This window comes from Thrips palmi, unplaced genomic scaffold (genome assembly GCF_012932325.1).
Source record: "Thrips palmi isolate BJ-2018 unplaced genomic scaffold, TpBJ-2018v1 HiC_scaffold_8, whole genome shotgun sequence".
Classification (NCBI taxonomy): domain Eukaryota; kingdom Metazoa; phylum Arthropoda; class Insecta; order Thysanoptera; family Thripidae; genus Thrips; species Thrips palmi.
This window is the reverse complement of record NW_023144635.1, coordinates 7,438,706-7,457,507: the sequence shown is the minus strand read 5'-3', so window position 1 is coordinate 7,457,507 and position 18,802 is coordinate 7,438,706. Positions and strand designations below refer to the sequence as shown.

Here is an 18,802-nt window from a genome sequence, read left to right as displayed (position 1 = left end):
GTTGGATGTGGTGTATTTCTGAAACATGTCAAATACTTATTGATTTTAGGCGTTCAGTCGTGTTAGTTTTGTGTTTTTTCAAAACAAATGCTTGTATTTAATAATTTTGACGGCTATACTTGTTAGGTGTTATTTCATGTTATGTCTCTTTGATTCTTAATTTTCCATTTTTATGACTTGTTTGGTTATGCTGCGTTTTCAAGCTTTTTACTTACCAGTGGCTTTTATGTTGTCCGGTGTTTCAAGTTCTGTTGATATATCTTTTTCTGTTGCATGGTGTTGTTTTGTTGGTTGGGTGTCTTCTAGCAGTTCTGTAATTTAGAGAAAAGTATGTGTTATTTTGCCAGAGTCAACTTAATTATATCCTTATTTGACAATGAAAGTGCTTTACGATTGCATATTTGTTGTTTACTGATCATTGCTTTGTGTGTCTGGCTATAGTTCGCTTTAATTTTTGGTTCTTATACATACCTTCGCGGCGCTCATCTTGCACCTCAGTGACGATTATATTGGACTCGTGCTCCTCAAGGGTAATTTGGATGTTTTTGGATGAAGGTTTAACTAGAGATGGCAGATAATTCTCAACTTCACCAGCATTGCTGTGTTCTGTTACAATTATTCCATGAGCAGCTACAGGTAATGTTGTTTTTGCCCTCGAAAGTTCTGGATAATTTGTTGACAGCGGCGTGATGTTCATTTCAGGAATTGTCATGGATTGTTGTGCTGTCTCTTGTTCACACACATCTGGGCGAGCTATTTCCTGTTTTGGTTCAGTACCTGCTACAAATCCTTCTTTGTCTTCGGTCACGACCTCTGTAACTGTTATGCTTTTTCCTGTCTCGAATTGGAAACTTGCTTTCATCTCGTCTGGCTTTTGTTTTTGTTTTAGGATCTCTTCGCACTCGTGGATTGGGGTTTCAATTTGTGTTACTGACTCAAAAGTCGACTGTTGATGTAATGCATGTTTTTGAGAAGGAGCAAAACTTTGAGGCATATTTGATGCGGTTTGTATAGAGAAAACAAGCGTGTTTTCTGCAGTTTCTCGACTTAACAAGTCTATTTTTGCCTTTTGCAATTGTGGTGTTTCGTCTGAAATACACATACCTTCTTTGTCGTCTGGAATGACTTGGGATGCAATAGCTGCTGACTGGGTGTCCTGGATAATCACGTTTGCGTTTTTGGAGGTCATCTCAAATTCTTCTGGCAAATCCGTTTCTTTTTCGTGAAGTAAAGCTTGTGATTGAAGTACGGCTTCTACAGTTGACTGTGCGTTAACGGCAGTTGCTTCAGAGCGTTTATGAGTTTCCAAGTTGTCAATGGCGTATTCTGTCAAAACTTCAAGTTTGTCAGCAATCTCTTGACCCAAGATATCCATGTGAGCAACTGCTCTGATTGGTCGCGCTTCTGCTTTTCTGTCTTCCTCTTTCTCTTGCACGACTGTTTCAGAGATTGTAGCTGATGTTTGTCCATCTATTTGCAAATCAGCCGTTTTTGCGGATGGCGTTATTTTTTCTTGCATTTTCCCTTCTTTTTCTTGGATTATTCCCTCAGTGATTGTTATTGCTTCCTTTGGTTCTTGACCATGATGAGCCTTTTCATATTGCAAGACAAAAGGTTCGTCTTTTTGCACAGAATGCATCTGACTATCCACAACAGTTGTCACAATACCTTCCTGACTGACAACGTCTGATATGGCCTTTTGTCCTTTTGGCACATTGGGGGATTCAAAAGATTCAATTTTATCTTCACTATAAACTTGACTCACTCTAACGGCAGGTTGCTCGTCTAGATGAATAATGGCATTTTTCGCAGCAGGCGAACTATCTTTGTCTAGTGTGTTTTCTGTTTCCTGCACAAATGTTTCTTGCTGCAAAATTGATTCCAACAAACTCTGTTGAACAGTGGCCGTCCCTTTTTTTGTTGGTTTTGTTTCAATTTCTCCTGGTGCGTAACCAGGTCGTACTTCAAAAGACTCCGCTACTTCTTTTAAGCCTATATCTGCAACTGCTCGTTTGGTACTTGGCATTTGTGACTCAGGCATAGCACCCTCCTTTTCATGGCTGTCCACAACTGACACCGTTAAGCCCCCGCATTCTTCTAAGGTAATGCTTGCACTTGTCTCAGGCCTAACGACATTCTTTTCAAATGTCAGTTCTTGTTCCGCAATAACAGGCTCCGTTCTCTGAAGACCTTCGAAAGTAGATTGCGAAGGCTTGGCACTGGCTAAACTTGGAATTGATGGTGTTAAATTGTCAACGCTTTGTTGGGTCAGTACCGTTGTTATTTCAGCAGCTTCTTTCGCGGACACGTCTGGGTGTGCCTTTCTATGCAACGGTACTTCAGGTAATTCATAGGTTGACTCTTTGTCATCAACTGTAACTTCAGAAATTTGCAATCCTCTTTGTTCTTCAAGTATGGGTTCTGCCGCAGAAACAACTGTTCTTAAAAAGTCCGTAAATTCAGACTCCTTTTCAGTCAGTACTGTTTCTATCGTTTGAATACTCTGGAGCGCCAGCTGGTCCAACGTTGCTATTCCTTTTGGAACATCTTCGGGCGTTAGGTCTCCTAAACACATGCCAGTCATGACCTGAGAAGTTTGTGCGATTTCATGGACAGACACGTCAAGAGCCGCTTTCTTTTCTGCAGGAGTTTCTAATGAATTTAAGGATAACTCTTTATCGATAGTTTCTACAAGGGACACTACATTCACTGCCTTTCCCTCCTCAACGAATACTGCAGCATGTTTTACCACAGGACTAAATTTGCCAGAAAATTCAACTTCATTCTCATGTACTTGCTCTTGAGAAATGAGAACACCCTGTAGTGTATCCTGTCCAGAAGATGCATGATCCTTTTTCAATCCTTCACAAGAAAATTCTGCAAGACCCAATTCAGGCAAAATTTGCATATTTTCAGCCACTTCTTTAGTCTCGGTCAGTACCGATTGTGCATTTCTGCTTTTCGGAATTTCTGGAGAGACATACTTGGTTTCCTTTTCAGCAAGTGTGACTTCTGAAACTTCAACAGTTTTGCCTGCTTCAAAATCCATTTCAGCGTGACGGTGATCTATTATGGTATCGACAAAGTTCGATTCCTTTTCAGATGTTGATGTTATGGTGGTGGACAAGTGTTCCAAAGGAACTTGTTCAGAAGTTGCTGTACTCGTGGATGGCTTGTCCGTCTTAAAAGGACCCGCAGATGATTCCGCAGTAATAAGGTACTGAGACGCTGCTTCCTTGCCAGATATATCTGGGACAGCTACCTGCTCTTTTGGTTGAAGTGATAATTCAAATGCCGATTCTTTTTCACCGACATCAACTGACGCGACCTGAATACTGGCCATTTCATCTAGGAGAATCGACGCTAATTTTTTAGGTTGCAAATTTTTAAAGTCGGAGTCAACTTCTGTTTCCTGAATAACGGGCTCTGTTTGCTGTATACTTTCAAACGGAAGATGCTGTGAAAAAGCCTGAGCTTGTTGAGGAACATCGTCTTTGACGTTTCCCAAACATAAGTGACTATCTATCTCACTTTTAACAGCAATTTCTTGCGTAACCACATTCAAATCAGCTTGCTTTCCCATGGGTGATTCTCCTGGTAAAAGAGTGCATTCTTTGTTGTCAACAATAATTTCTATTACGCTGACGCTTGTTTGCTCTTGGAAAACTGCCGAAGCCGTTTTTGTGTCGAAAGATCGGTGACTTTCAAAATGCGCCTCCTGCTCTTCAGCTGCTGTCACGGATTGCACTATCGATTGATGTGGAATCTGATCTGGAAAAGCGTGCTCAAACCGATTTTCTGCTATTGGAATCTCAGAAACACTTGTTTCCGCAACAACCTGCAAATTCGTCGCTACTTCGCGGCCGCTTACATTTGTTTGGGCAAACTTTTGATCAGGAGCCGCAATTTGATCCAAATCAGTTTCCCTGTCATGAGAAAATGTCTCCGTTACAACCACAGATGAATCTTCAGAATACGAAACGTCAGCTAATTTTGCGTCAGGAAGAGTACTGTCAACAAGACGGCTTTCCTTTTCTGCTACAGCAGTCTCCATTGCCTCAACACTTCGAAGGACTAATTGGTCTACGTTTGCATGAACAGAAACTGGAGAAGAAACTAGTAAATTTTCCACAGAAGCAACAGGAACAACTTCTGAACTTTGTGCAATTTCGTGGCCATGCATTTCAGGCACAGATGCTCGTAGCAATGGTGTTTCAAGTGTAGAAAACGGGCTTTCCTTTTCTTGAGTAGTTATTTCAGTAACTGAAATTCCCCGTTCCTCTTCGTATGCCGATGACGCGACCTTTGTTTCTGGCTTGCTTTCTACATGGTAGGCGCCTTCTGTTTCATTTGTTTCTGTCTCATATACTGTTACTGTTTGTAAAGAAAGTTGCTCCTGCTTAGCTTGCACAAACGCGGGGACTTCACTCTTGACTACCCCCGCGTGGATATTAGGAATAACTTCATTTGTTTCAGCAACAGCTCGCGAAAATACGTCTGGAGTAGCAACATAAGCCTTTGGAGTTTCTGCTGGCTTCAGAACGTCTTCCCGATCTTCGGGACACGTTTCTTTTATAGACACAACTTGAGCAGCGTCTTCATAAAGTACCTCAGCTGTATGTTTAAATGGCACAGCTGCTGCTGAATACTCTCCCTCCTTTTCACCCGTCGATGTTTGAGTGAGAACTGCAATCTGCAGACCATCTTGCCCAGGAGACGCAGTTTCTTTTACTGGAGACAACCTTTGCCACTCTCCTAGTTTCTGGTCAAGAATGGTCTCCTCTTTTTGAGCCACTTCATGGGCGGACAAATCAAAGGACGCCGTTCGATGCATGGGCGTTATATCGGCGGCCAGGTCTGACTCCTTTGAGTCTAATACAACCTCAGTTAATGTTATGCTTTCGTTCGTACTGAGAAGAATTTGTGCAGAGTGGGAACTTGGTTGAATGTCCTTAGGAAGTTCGTTTGATGCTTCCCCTACGGCTGTTTCTGTAATCACAAGTTCACTAAATGGTTGACTCATTGGTTTTGCTTTTCCTGTAATTCGCATTTCCTCAGGCATTTCTTCAGAGCAATGCCCAGGAAATACCACACTCTGAACCGCAACTTCTCTAGAAGGATAAGAAGGCTCAGCGTTAATGGGTTTTGGTGCTGCATGCAACTGAAGGTCAGCTTCCATTTCATGTGGAACCACGTCTACAACTGAAATACCCGTAACTTGGTCAGCCATTTGGATGTTAGCAGTTTTGGACTCCGGCAAAATATTTTGGGACAAGTCCCCTTCTTTTTCTATAAGTTCTGACTGAACTATAATTAAACCTTCCACCGTAGGCTGGTCTGTTTTGGCCTTCTCCGCTTTTAATGGTTTTCTTTCAAGATAATCTGCAGAATCCTGGGCTAAAACTTCAGAAGTTATGGGTAAACTTTGTCCACTTATTTCAGTTTGAGCAAAATACTCTTTGGGAGCAGATGCACTTTTGTACACTTCTTCTTTATCTTGGAGATACACTTCATTTCTTGAAGCTGCCTCATATTCTAATACAACTATATCGGCCAGCTTTGAATCAACTGGAGCCCCAGTTTTATGAATGGCGAGACCCTCTGCAACCACGGCTTCTTGAACAACAGTCTCAACTAAGGTTTCTTGATCGGTCATTGCCTTTTCAACCGTTGGAAGGTCTTTCTTTATGTCACTTAAGTTACCATCAGGACACACTTCTTCAATTTGGAGGGCAACAGCGGGATGCGTTGGCGCTAACTTACCCTTATGAGAGTCTGGTAGTTCATACACATTTAACATTTCCTCTTTTTCACCGCTTTGTGTCTCAAGGACCGAAACACTAAACTGAGTTCTATATCCGGTACCAACTGTACACGGAGATGGTTCGTCTTTTATTTTCATAGGAGCTTCTTTATCTTGCAAAAGAGTTTCAGTCACCTCAGTGGCTTCAGAAAATTCGATGCAACGGACAGCTTCGTCTGTCTTGTACCTGAGCTCGCCTGTGAAATCAGACGGAGCGTCACTTGTTTGAATCTCAGTTACTCCAACAGATTCTTCTTCTCGTATCGTCCTGTCAGCTATGGCTCCACTAGGAGTTTTCTTTGGAATGAATTCACTCTCAAATTCAAGCTTAACTGGACTTGTAGTTCCTGACGCTTCTAAACAATTAATTGACGTGACAGCAGTCCGAGCACTGGGAGAATCTTGGGGAGATAACAAACCTTCTTTTTCTATTGATGTTGTCAGCGTAGACATGATGGACAGTTGCTGCAGAACGCCTACTTCGCCTATCTTTGTTTCTGGACTCTCTGTGTCAAACGGCTTCTCACTGTCTTGTGCCTGCGTTAAGCTGATAACAACACCTTCTTGAGTAGTAAAATCCTCCGATGCCTGGGATTCTTCTGGTTGTCGTAATGCTGACAGGTCACCTTCTTTTTCTTGAACTGATTGCGAAGACGTTATCGCCGCTTCTACCGGTCTTATTCCTTGAAGAGCTTGTTGCGATGGAGGGATCCGGCCAGGAACAAACTGGCCTTCAGCCTCAGGTGCTTGCATTTCACTTGTTGTCAGTGATAGTCTTGTGAGAACCGACTCAGTGGCCGTTTCCGTCGCAACGATCAATTCGGGAACATACTTGCTGGGTTTTGTTTCTGAAAATACTTCGCTCACTTGGACTGACTCTTTAGGTGATATGTTAAGTTTTGGTTTAACGCCCTGAGGCTTCGAAGAAATGTCTAAGTTTTCTTCTCGTAAACCTTCTTCCACCTCCAGTACCGAATAGGTTTCATGTGCGTCAATCGACTTTTCAGCGTGTAGCCTTAAGGGTTCTTTGTCCGAGACAAATTTATTTTCCTTGTCAGAAATTTCTGTTTCTGTTATGCAGGTTGCTTCTTTTGTAATAATTGAAACATTTGCCTGTAACCGTTGCATAAGAATTTTTTCTGTATCGATAGCAGATTGGTCTACACGGGTTTCACTCACTACAATCCCTTCATTTTGTACAAGAGATTGGTTTGCTTCAAACGACTGGGGCTTGAACAAACCACCAAATTCAACTGAGATTGTTTCGACGTGGGGTTGTATAACTGAAACTGGTTCAATTAAATCCTGTGTTGAAACTGCGGAGGCCGATTTTGTTGAAGAACTAACCTTGTTTATCTCTTGTTCATGTGGTTGGATTTCTTCTTCTTTCAACGATGTGTGAGTTAGTATAGTGACTTTAGCGTTGTCCTTCGGTACGTCCTTGCCAGTCAACAATTGAGTAGGCATCTCACTCGGTGTTGTTTGAATGACACTGGATGGAGAAAAAACAGGCAGTCCTATTATTTCGGCTTTTTCGACACCTTTCATATCGCCGATAAAATCTTCTTCAATGTATTCATCTGTTTCATCCGGCAGCTGAGCACGGAGAGTTTTCTTGATTACTTTCTTGCCCCCTCCTACTACTTCAACTTCTATTTGTACCTCTTCTTCTTGTTCCTCAGTAGCTCTGCGAGTAGATTTTGATACGCTCTTTTTCATTCTTGAGGCCTTTACTTCTTTTTGAGTTTTGGTAACGACGCCACTATCAGGCATTTCAAACGTGGCAGGTGACTTTATATCATCTGCTAGAGTCACAATTGCCGTGTCTGTTTCACCGGATTCATCAGGGACATCTTCTTGGATCTCTGATATTGTAGGACCCTCGTCTCTAACCGGTGACGTGTGTCCTTGTGTGACGAGTTCGCTGCGTTTCTTTACTTCGGTCTCTTCAAGGGTTTCTGTGGAATGTAATGCGAATGTAATGTCAGTGCAAGTACACAACGCTGAAGAAATAATGCATGTACCCATCATCTGTTGAATCGGGCAGGTAGCATCGCCCATTACATCCCTTGACGCAATATAGAACCCCCCTTACATCATATGATTCAAAAAGATACTCTCTGAGACCTGCGAGCGAGTTGACCAAAACTTGAGTGCGGCATCAAGTTTAAAGGCAGTTTTAGAGATTATTTGAGCGTTAGCCTATTGTCGATTAATCAATCCCTAAACTGCATTGCAAAAAAACTTTTTGGCTAAACGCGTTAAGAAAACTATCAATTTTCTTTTTCAAAACGTTTATCTTGCAAAAATTTGGAGCCGTTGAGATAAAAGCCAACCTTAACGTTTTCGCAATTCATATATTGTTGTAATAACAAAACAGCTTTGAATTGTTGTACTAAGTTCTTTGGATCTCAGCAACGTCAACTCATGATGCAAAAGGGGTCACACACGGCGTATAAAGGCATGTCAAGAACGTGGCCACCGTCAGGTTAAACGTTTTTTAAGTCTTAGAAATAGATTGACTTCATTACAAAAAAACGTACTTTCAGAAAAGATTTAAAAGACCAACTTTGGATTAAACGAGATTTTGTTCATCTTATAAGCAAACAGAGATGGGCACACGAATTGTCTGTTGAATAGTTGAAAGTAATAAAGAAAATGTTCTTATTTATAACTGATAAAAAGCAAGTGCAAGACACCACCAAGTAGTAATATGAAATGAGTGAGTTAGTTGTTTTTGCATCGTCAACTACAAGTTACAGCCATGGGAAATGAATAAAAGTGATGAAGCTCCGATATAAGTTATAAATGTAACGACCTTATTATACTCTTATGGTACATAAAACCAGAAGTAGCAATACGGCACTTTTGAGCGCTCCGTGCGGTAGCGAGGCCCGGCCCCCATACCAACGCCCCAGCTGGTGCCGACCTGTTTTGAGCCGAGCTGACTTCTCTTAAAATACAGTTTTCGCTTGTTTTTTTGGGGGCAAGTCAGTCTCGTTTTTAGTCAGTTCCCTCGTAAAGTTTGTTTCTTTCTTTATAGCACAACAGATATTTTCTTGGTGCCAAAATCGCAGAGCAGTTTTGCTATAGCAAAACGTCAACGCGGCGCGGTGCTGCGGCCAGTTGCAGCAGCTTGCATGAGCAAAATTAATCTGCGATTTTTGCACAAAGAAAATATTTTTTGTGCTTGATCGAGAGAAAAAACCAAAGTGACGAGGGAACTGACTACAAACGAGACTGACTTGCCACCAAAAAACGTACAATAATAGTGGTTTTTCTTGCTTACGACAGGCTGGCACCGCCTGGGGGGGGGGGGGGGGGGGGGGGGGGGAGCCTCGCTACCGCATGGAGTGCTCCAAGGTGCCGTGTTGCTACCCCCCGATAAAACGTTCATGTAAGCGCGTGCAGTCACAACTCCATCCAAGAGTTCTTTCAATGCATCTACGGGTTATGTCTCTTCAAAGCATGTTTCATAAAAGTGCGTTACGGAGTATATGAAAGATTGTTTACTGGTATTAACAAAGCGGCGGGTGTTTTTGGAATACTACAAACATTTGTATTGTTAAAAAGAATCAAGATGTAACGTTTTAATTAACAAGGTCACTTGAACAGCACAGTCCATTTACGTTTGTTGAAAGTGCGCAGCCATTATTAAATTGTTATTGAATAGAAAATATGAGGTTGAATGTGATGATTTAGCGTTAAGTGGCATCCTACATCCGTCAGAAAGTAGTTACTAAAACTTGTAATATGAAATTTCCATTGAAAGTGAATAACATTATTACACTGAAGAAGCATGAATAGAGGAAACGCAAACTGATAATGAAACCTTCGAGTCCGAAGTTTCAGTTGAGAAAGCAAAAGTATCAGAAAGGTGGAATTGGGCGTTTTTCTACTACATATCTGAGTTTGTTAAAATGAGTTTTGTTGTAAGTAGAAACTAGTTTTAGACGACAGATCAATGAGTGTTAATTTAATGATTTATCTGATGTTCAATAGCAGGTAAGGAAACTAAAAATTTATTAATGGTGAAAGTTATGGGACATGTCCAGTAGTGGAAGTTAACTTCGTGACAATCAATCAATATAAACAGAAATATAAAATCACTGTCGCTACAATTTGGTTTTCAAATTAATAGATGATACTCACCACAGCAAAGTCAGATTTAAATTTGCTTCATTGTAGCGCCAAGAAGCAAAGGTTAAAAACACAAAACAGCGGCAATGCAGCAAACACCCGTATCTAGAAAAGCTTTACTAAGCAACCAAGATTTCTTAAAACTTAAATTAAAACAACGCACAATGGGGTGACTCGCAATACGAAAGCAGCGAAAATCGGTACTGTTAGTAAATTGCACGTTTTTTAAAGATAGATTCCAAAAGCGGAGGAGGTTTTGCACACGAATGGTGGCAATGACCGTCATAAGGATCGCTGATAAGTGAAGATTTTGGCAACATGAAGGACAATGCCAACTCTACGGCTAAGCTCTTGAAATTTTTGCAAGCGGGTAGCTGCTTGTATACTAAGTAAAAGAGAGCTGAAAGTAGACATTTCATTTTAAAACCCGCACTCACAAATAGAAACGTTTAGCTAATATAAGAGAAGTTTAACGAAATTCTTTGTTATTATACATAAATTTAATCGAAAGGTGTACAAATTGGATTCCCCTAACAGATCCACGTCCCAGAAGCGTGTATTCATGTTACTTTCTACTGAGCCACAACTGGAAAGTGGTCAATGGAGCAAAAGAGACTGAAGTACTGACCGTAAAATTAAGGTTATGCTGTTCCTTGTTGCGATAAAATTATTATTCACATAGGCTCAACCAGAATTTTAGCGGTGGAAAACAGAGAAATGTTCTATTAAGAAATTGTAAAAATTAATTTCTTAAGAAACGGAAGTAAAATATTCTTGGCATGCAACATCCTAAAAACTGACTTTTTTGCTGCCCTTCAAAACTCTACTGTATTTACAATTTACTTGCTTTGTCAAATTTATTCTAACCGTTCACTAAGGTGCATTTCCTTGCAGTCACGACAGCTTCAGCTCACATTTTGCATTTGATGATGCGTTCTGAAATACACCTCAATTTCAAAGTGTTCTCCATGGTTTTATTTCGCCATTTTCACAATTTGATTATTCAAATACGTTCTACAAGAATGATTTTAAAATCACTTTCTTCGTTGTTTAAAACAGCAAAAGAGAGTTCAAGTCGTCCTACAAAAATACGGCTTTACGCTTGTAAAATATATACAAGAATGCTAAATAATTTGAAACAATGATTTTTGTCGGGAAAAGCTTTAAGCACGTAAGTAAAGGCAACTCAAGTAAGCATTAATGAAATTAACTCTTATTCGAGCGTTGCAACAAAGAATTCAGCAAAAGAAAGTAATATTCCCAGAAGCGTCCAAAAGGGGTTTGAGAGGAAAAGTTACTCAGATATGTACTGACACATACCTTCTATCTCGTCCTCGCGACGCGATGTCCGCTTCTTGACAATTTCTTTTTGATCTGGGAAGACAAAAATCAAATAATCATTACACCGCTTTGACAGAAAAAAGGGTCCTTCATAAATTAATCGACGTTCAGTCCGAAAATGTTACTTTCTCTTTAACATAAAATCCACACCATTTTCACATCAAGCATTAACAATTGGTAAACAAGGTAAACAATTGCTTCATTTTAAGATCTAACAGCAATGGGAAGTAAAATAAAGTACTTAAACAATTTCATATTCTTTCACCACTAAAACTAGTGCCGCGGCATGCCCTCACCAGTAAGAACTTTAGTCCGTTGCGTAACCCTAACCGTACTGAGCTGCTTGATCTCCACCTGCAACAAGTGCGAATGAATTTTTAAAGTTAGATATATAGCTTTATAGATGGCGCTTAAGGACTGTAAACATGCCTCTGACGCTTCTGTTGTTGCCCATACAGGCATCTGGAAATCTTGAGGGCTAAAATGGGTCAGCACTTCTTCGACGGTCACGTGGCATAGCTCTATCATCCGCATAAAGGCTCTAAAACCGACAGTTTTTGCAACAGTGGTTTCGTCTGCCGTGGTTTCCTCCGTAAGTACTTGTGATATCAAAGTGCTGTGTCCCTCTCGTTCAACTAGTGACACGAGGGCTGACTGCGCAGCCGGCGTTCGTAGGGCGGGGAATTGGTCAGTTTCGTGATATACGGACTCAATTTCACGAACAGACACGCCATGCCGGACAAGGAACCTGAAAGCAAAGAGTATGAATCCTCAAACACAATAACTTTAAAAAGTTGTGTGAAGGAAAAAATTTACATGCACCTACCCAATTTGAGCGAGTTCGCGAAGGGGCAGTTCACCTGGACCAAATTCACGGGCGTTCATAAGCTCCATTATATCCTCAACTTCCTTGGCAATTTTCGTCTTCTGCGTCTTTATAATTTCTTGAACCTTTACCACGGTAACTTTAACTTCTTCTAATCGTTCTGACTCTGACAGTTTTGCCTTGCGAAGTTTGGGTTTTTTTGCTGCAATCAGATCACTTGCGGCATGATCTGGAATTGCTTCGCTAACAGAAACGCCTTCCCTTTCAGACAACACAGGTTGAGCTCTGTCTTTGGGTTTCTCTGACGACTTTGGTTCATCTACTTTCTTGCAGGAAGCAACTGCGGAAATAGCTACAGAGTCCTGAATCGACTGTCTTCGATGAGCAGTGGCCTGAAATGAAGGGTACAAGTAAGTTTCAACTCTAATTTAGTTTAACGCAAAAGTAACAATAAAGGATCAAAAATTGGAGTAACAGAGGTGGACTGCGCAGATCTGTGTCAACTATCACAAGAATTGATAAGATACGTTGCCATTACAGAGAGCAAAAATGAATCCCTTCTTTGTTGTAAGGTGTGAACGAAGAACTAAGTTTTTTTAAATTGTATTGTTAAACACTAGAAAGATTTGATAAATACGACTATGCTTTACAATCTTTTGAGCTCACGGAATTTTAAGCTAAAAGTGGGGGCCCATTTTTGTCATACTTTGTCACAGGACTTATGTTACCCTAGAGAAAGATTTTGATGCTTAGTACACTTACCGAATCAACATTTTCGACGAAGTGATCCGTTGACTCCAATACTTGTACTTCATCAACAGAAACATGATCCCTGACAAAGAGATTTAAATTTACTAGAGCAGCTCAGTTAACTGACATGCCAGCAAGCAATACGAAAGAAGTTACCCTACGTACCTTTCATCTGTTAAGCCCCAACGCGGCCTTCGTTTCTTTTTTTCGCGCTTCTTTTCAAGTTTTACCTGTTCCATCTTAACTTTTTCTTCTTCCTCTTGTGCCATTTGTATCATTTTGTCAGCCTTTCTATCTTCGTCGAGTTCTGTAAAACAAAACACCAAAAGGAAGCTTTGTTATTACAAAAACGATCTCTTGTGTGAAGAAAGTAGTCATTTTGCCTGACAATACACCTTTCACTGAGATTCCAAACGCTATGAATATAGCACGTATGGTGCACTGCACTGTGAGATATCGCACCACACGTGCAATACCACAGCAATTTTTCGCATTAGGTGTGGTGTAATGCTTCCCGAAAATGTTCTATGCTAATGCATGGGAATGGGAAGGCATAGCACGTCATGTGCAATTCAAAAGCATTGCATCAGTTGACGCTATGTTCATAGCGTTAGGATTCTCAGTGTAGTTATGTCCTGATGAGCCGTCAAACTTACCAGTAACACTCAACTTCGCCTTTGTTATCGCCATTCCAATATCGCTTGTTGCCTTACATACATATATTCCGGCATCTTCGGGGTTGGTATATTTGACTGTACATGTAGTTTTACTCTCTTCAATTGTAATTTTTACCTTTTCAGTATTTCGCACGATCTGATCGTCATGATACCAAATGATGTCTGAAACAAGATATAAATGCAAGTCTTTGTAAAAGATTCAAACCATGCAAATTTAATTTTTATCTAAAGAAAGTGGGTTTACCTGGTTTGGGTGTTCCAGAATAGACACACTCAAAAACAACAGTATCCAGCTCCTCCACATAAGTGTCACGAAGTTCCACTTCTATGCTAGGTACCGCTTGAACAGCTGTTAAAGTAATTAAAAATAAATATAATTTTTTTTTTCAATTTAAAAAAAATTATTTGGTGTGGTCAGAAAGCAAGTAAAAATTTGAAACAGAGCGACATTGTCTTGGATTATAAAGGAAGCTCCCTAAAATTCTTTCCCCGAGGACGCTTTAAATTGGCAAAGGGACACATGCAGACAGAACTTACATTGCATAGCAGGATTTAATGTTGTTATTTGTCGAAACAAATCTTTTTTGAAATGAATGAAGAATAGTAAATTCCGGTGTTTAATGTCCTTATCTTATATGATAAAAACAAAACGCTAGCTACTTCAAACACAGGTCTGGGAAGTACTTGCGTGTCTCAGCGTCCTTGTATATTTAGACCAAAAACCAGCATTAAGCCACACAAACACATGCCAAGTTTATGTTATTTACCTCATATGTTGTGGAGCAGCTTCCGCACTGACTAGTCTAATAGTTTTCAAACGTCACAAATTTTACAAAATTTTGGATATGATATTTTAATTAAATTAAAATGCAATACATGCACTGCCGTCATAAATATAAGTCAGAAAAGTAATTGCTAGAACGCAATTTTATATATCAAAAACAATTATTGCTCAGTCGTTTGAAAGCCAATGTTGTTTGTATCAAAAGCAGACGCTAAGCCGGCTGTGCTTTCATTCATCATGCATTGACTCTCGAGCAAAAGGAACTCTTGCAGCTCGTCTGAGCTGTCTGCTGTATGCAGTTGTTGGAAGTTTGCCGGGTCAAGTTCACGAGGTTCTAAAGGATACAGGTTTCTATGTCGAGATGTATAAACATAGTTTCTGAATCGCTCGGATTCTGACACTCGTGAACGAGGAAATGTTTGACATTTAGTATTGTCATCAACTGTTAAATGTCTAGGAAAGAGAAATTCACAAGAAGATGACATATTCCGCCCACTTGCAGGGTAAGTAGGGGAAGAGCTGGAATCGCTCGGGCTTTCACTACATGTTTCTGAACTAGACGGTTCACTATTTTCTAAAATAGTAGATAGGAAACTGTGGGTGTAATCTTCAACGTCAACACAGTCAGCGGCTTGAGGTGGGTAGTCTGCAAAATTGTTTCCTATATCACAGAACTCAATGTTTTCCCACTTAGGAATTATTTTCTGCTCGGCATGATAGCACATGAAACCTACGTCATCGTTTACGATGTTTTCTTTTCCATCTGGTAAAATCAATTTTGTTTCTCTCTGGCAATCCAGGTTTACGGATGCACCAAAATATTCTACATCAATACTTTTCCCGGATTTAACATTAGATAAAACTGCCTGCGAGAAACTATCGAAATCTGATGTTTGGCCATAATTAGGGTTTATTTTGCTGGACTGTCCACAGCAATCTAAATTTTGCTTACCTCGCTCTTCAAAAACGCTTTCACGCTCATCCGTAGATCTTTGCTTTTTTCTAGAAGAACACACACTAGAGCTGTACTTTGTTGCTTGATTAGCAGCAGGATTAAGGACAAAAGGCACATGCGAGGCAATATAATGTGACTCATCAGAGCATGAACTAGCAGTCGATAAAAACACAGAGTCAGAGCCCATGGAAAGGTCCCCCAATGACGCCCAGCTACCGGAGGCGAAGTGGCGGCACTCCCTCCGGTTAAGTTGGGCGTCCTCCGTAGGCTGACGTGATTCAGCCGCATCAAGACTGTCCACGGACATGCCAGTATCACTAGGATCAGAGTACATGCTTGGAAAACACATGGCGCCAGGAAATGTGGGGCTGCATGATTCCCTACCTTTAAGGGCATCCTTCAACTCTTCCATTTGGGTTACCCACTCTGGCTTCCGGTATTCCTTGGTCCCCAGAATACCTGCAAAATCCCAAAACTAAGTAAGAAACAGAAAAGAAAAAATCCTTAATGCGCAACACTCCTTCAAAGTTGAACACTGAAACAAAAATTTCAAAAATCGTCAGCATTATCTTTTGTGTTTAAAGCGGTGCACAAAGTAGCTGATCCCACAATTTTACTAAGAATTACTTTTACCAAAAGGAAACCGGGAGCCTAAAAACACTGAAACATTCTCTTCCTAAAAAGATGGAATTTAGTCCTAGAAAAACATGCAAAAAAATGGAATCAAAGTTAATTTTAAAATGCTGTGGTGAAACGGTGTAATAAATAAACAGTGCTGAGATTTAGTGAAAAAGAGTGAATTTTGTGTCTGGAAGATGAAAATACTAGAGGGGGGAAGCTTGGGCTCACTTAGGAAACATGACTGGACCATTTGAAGGCTGTAGGTGGGCAAAGCAAAAGCAATTACACCATTTTTAAGAATCAACTCTGGCCATAAGATAAATATTTAGCTCTGCACACACAGGGTTCGATACTTACTGTGCACCTGCAATTCAGTGGTAGTTTGGTCAACTCCCAGCTCATTTTGAACCTCACAAGAAATTTCTCCAACATCATCAGGGAAAATCTCCATAATAGTCAAGACGGACGTGCCATCTTCAAAGTTCTCAACCTGGAAGTCCTTGTTGGGCTGAATTTCGATGCCTTGTTTGTACCAACGCACAGTTGGTTTAGGATTGCCAACAGCTTTTACTTCCAGACTGCAATACAAATTTTCCAGTTAAAGAAATTATAATGTGGAGTATAACCAGAGCCATTTTATTTCTCCCTAGCCCTAAATGGGTTTCAACGTAGAACCAAACCATAATAAGAACAATACCCACCGAACCAGCTCTCCTTCCCGGCTTGGTGTCGCTTGTACAAGAGGGGTGACAAAGTGAGGCGCCTGCAGCTCTTGATCCTCGAGTGATGACAGACTTTCCTGCGGCGTTAAAAGAAGTGATTACTTCGGAAACATTACACTCAAAGAGTATCGGTACCATGAAATAACCACAAACCTTATCAAGTAAGTCTTCCTCCGCCGTAGCTAAATTCAAGTCAACCGCAACAGAGGCTATTTCCGAGTCAGGTACATATTCGTAAGCTGGAAAGAAAACGAATTATAAGAAACACAAAAAATAGGAAAGGAATAAAACTGCTCATTATTTTCCATTACCTTCCACAACAAGTGAAGCAGTGCAAATAGCTTCACCCACAGTATTGAAAGCTTCACATGAATACAGCCCCGCGTCCTCCGGGAACACTTCAGATATTGCAAGTTTGCACAAACCCCCCTGGTCTTGGTAGATGACGACATCCTTGGCCTCCTTGATTGGTTGTCCGTTGTGGCGCCAAGTAATCCGTGGAGTCGGTTTGCCGACGACTTGACAGGTGAACGTAACTTTTTCTCCGTCCATCACTTTCAAACTTGTCGTGGGCTGGACAAACTGCGGAGACACCATCTCCAGCTCCGTTGTACCCTCCCAATCTGTTTCTGGCAGAACGCTTAAGGTGGCGGTGGACGTGACAGAGCCAACAGCATTCTCCGCACGACACGTGTAGTCACCGGAGTGCTCGGGGAGAACTTCGCGGACCACCAAAACTGACCGATTGTCTTCAGTTACTATCCGGAGTTCTGGCGAAGACTAGGGGAAAGAAAAAAACACGTAGGACACGTAAGCAAGATGGAAACATACATCTGGAACGCTTGTAGCAGGCGCTAAGAACGTAATTAGAGCAAGAGACTTAAGTTTTTGAAGTTTCCTGCAGAAATTTGAAGTAAATAGTCGTATTTTATCGTTGTTGTCTAAAAAATTATGTATTACCTTGACCGGTACGGAGTGCAGGAACCACTGGAAAGAACAGGTAGGGTACGAGTCCACTCGCGCTTCCAGAATGACACACTCTCCCTCGGCCACAATTTGAGGTTCCAACGGTTCAATAAAGCGGGGCGCACGCACGTCCTTCATGTCGTTGTCGTCCCTCTCTGCAAATTAAGCAGTTATAAAATGACCTCTGCGCATCACGCGCACTAACGGTAAAACGAACACTTACCTCGGATAGCGACAGAGCCTGATGTGCGAGCCTCTCCAGCTGGATTCATAGCGCGGACTTCATACTTTCCGCTGTGCTGCTTTGTGATTGACGGTATGTGCAACTCAGTACGGCCCGGCTCTGTTACAATTTCCTTGTCCTTGTCCATTCCTGGCACAATCTCCTTGCCATTGCGATACCAGCGAACTTCGGGCTGCGGGCTGCCTTGAAAGTCAGCCGTAAGGACCACAGGTGTCCCCTTAACCGCTAGGATGGCCTTCAGAGGTTCCGTGATCCGAGGAGCGTGCATCACCTCAGGCTTGGTAACAGCCACCTGGAACATCGAAACAGGAAAAAGAATAAAGAATGGCCTCTCTCCAGAATAGGATGCCCCTCAATGTGTGAGGACCAAACGATTGGATACGGTAGATACACTACCTGTTCTCCGAGAATGAGGTTAGCGCGACACTCAGCGCGGCCAAACTTGTTGGTGGCTACCACCCTGTATATCGTCTCATCCTCGGGTGTCGGCTCAAGCAGGGTCATTGTGGCCGTGCCAGTCTTCTGGTCGAAACTAAGGCGCCGCGTTGAGTCTGGCTTCACTTCCTGGTCTCCTTGGTACCAGCGCACTAAAGGGGTGGGCTCTCCTCGCACGAGACAACGAAGAGTCGCCGTTTCGTTCGGCTTTACCATTTGTGGCTTAAGCGGTTGAGTGAACTGCGGAGCGACGCCTGTCTCTTCTTTTTCTGCGAAAATTAAGGATAAACAGTGAGTAAACAAGCAAAATTGGTCGTAAACAGCGTCCGCAATAGGTAAGCAAGAATTGCTGTGTATTTTTCTAGTATGCAGACAGATTATTGTCTCTGATTTGTCAGTGGCAATGCTAGGATAACATTATGCCAAAACTCTGCACCTTTAGTTTACCTAAAAAAGAATCACAAAGGGGTAAGAAAAGCAGAAATGTGGAACGACACAAAACGTTAAGGTGAAAAAGTCAAACACAACTTTTGGATGC

At 41.4% G+C, this 18,802-nt stretch overlaps 1 protein-coding gene across 10 annotated transcripts in view; it reads right to left on the bottom strand.

The window, feature by feature from the left end:
- The window catches only part of LOC117653215 (titin), an 84,901-nt gene that overhangs the window by 29,664 nt on the left and 36,435 nt on the right, over positions 1-18,802 (bottom strand). For 6 of the 10 annotated variants that reach the window (XM_034398723.1, XM_034398729.1, XM_034398726.1 and 3 more), the window contains 18 exons: positions 18,226-18,533; positions 17,809-18,121; positions 17,580-17,740; positions 16,931-17,399; positions 16,773-16,858; positions 16,599-16,696; positions 16,255-16,475; positions 15,661-15,735; positions 13,782-13,886; positions 13,517-13,699; positions 13,026-13,167; positions 12,873-12,942; positions 12,111-12,502; positions 11,714-12,032; positions 11,581-11,638; positions 11,264-11,317; positions 472-7,761; positions 216-311 (listed from right to left, as the gene is read on the bottom strand). In XM_034398723.1, coding sequence (XP_034254614.1) covers positions 216-311; positions 472-7,761; positions 11,264-11,317; positions 11,581-11,638; positions 11,714-12,032; positions 12,111-12,502; positions 12,873-12,942; positions 13,026-13,167; positions 13,517-13,699; positions 13,782-13,886; positions 15,661-15,735; positions 16,255-16,475; positions 16,599-16,696; positions 16,773-16,858; positions 16,931-17,399; positions 17,580-17,740; positions 17,809-18,121; positions 18,226-18,533 — 10,440 coding nt within the window. The remainder of the gene's footprint in view (positions 1-215; positions 312-471; positions 7,762-11,263; positions 11,318-11,580; positions 11,639-11,713; positions 12,033-12,110; positions 12,503-12,872; positions 12,943-13,025; positions 13,168-13,516; positions 13,700-13,781; positions 13,887-15,660; positions 15,736-16,254; positions 16,476-16,598; positions 16,697-16,772; positions 16,859-16,930; positions 17,400-17,579; positions 17,741-17,808; positions 18,122-18,225; positions 18,534-18,802) is intronic. The other 4 variants (XM_034398727.1, XM_034398728.1, XM_034398731.1 and 1 more) reach the window with 4 other exon arrangements.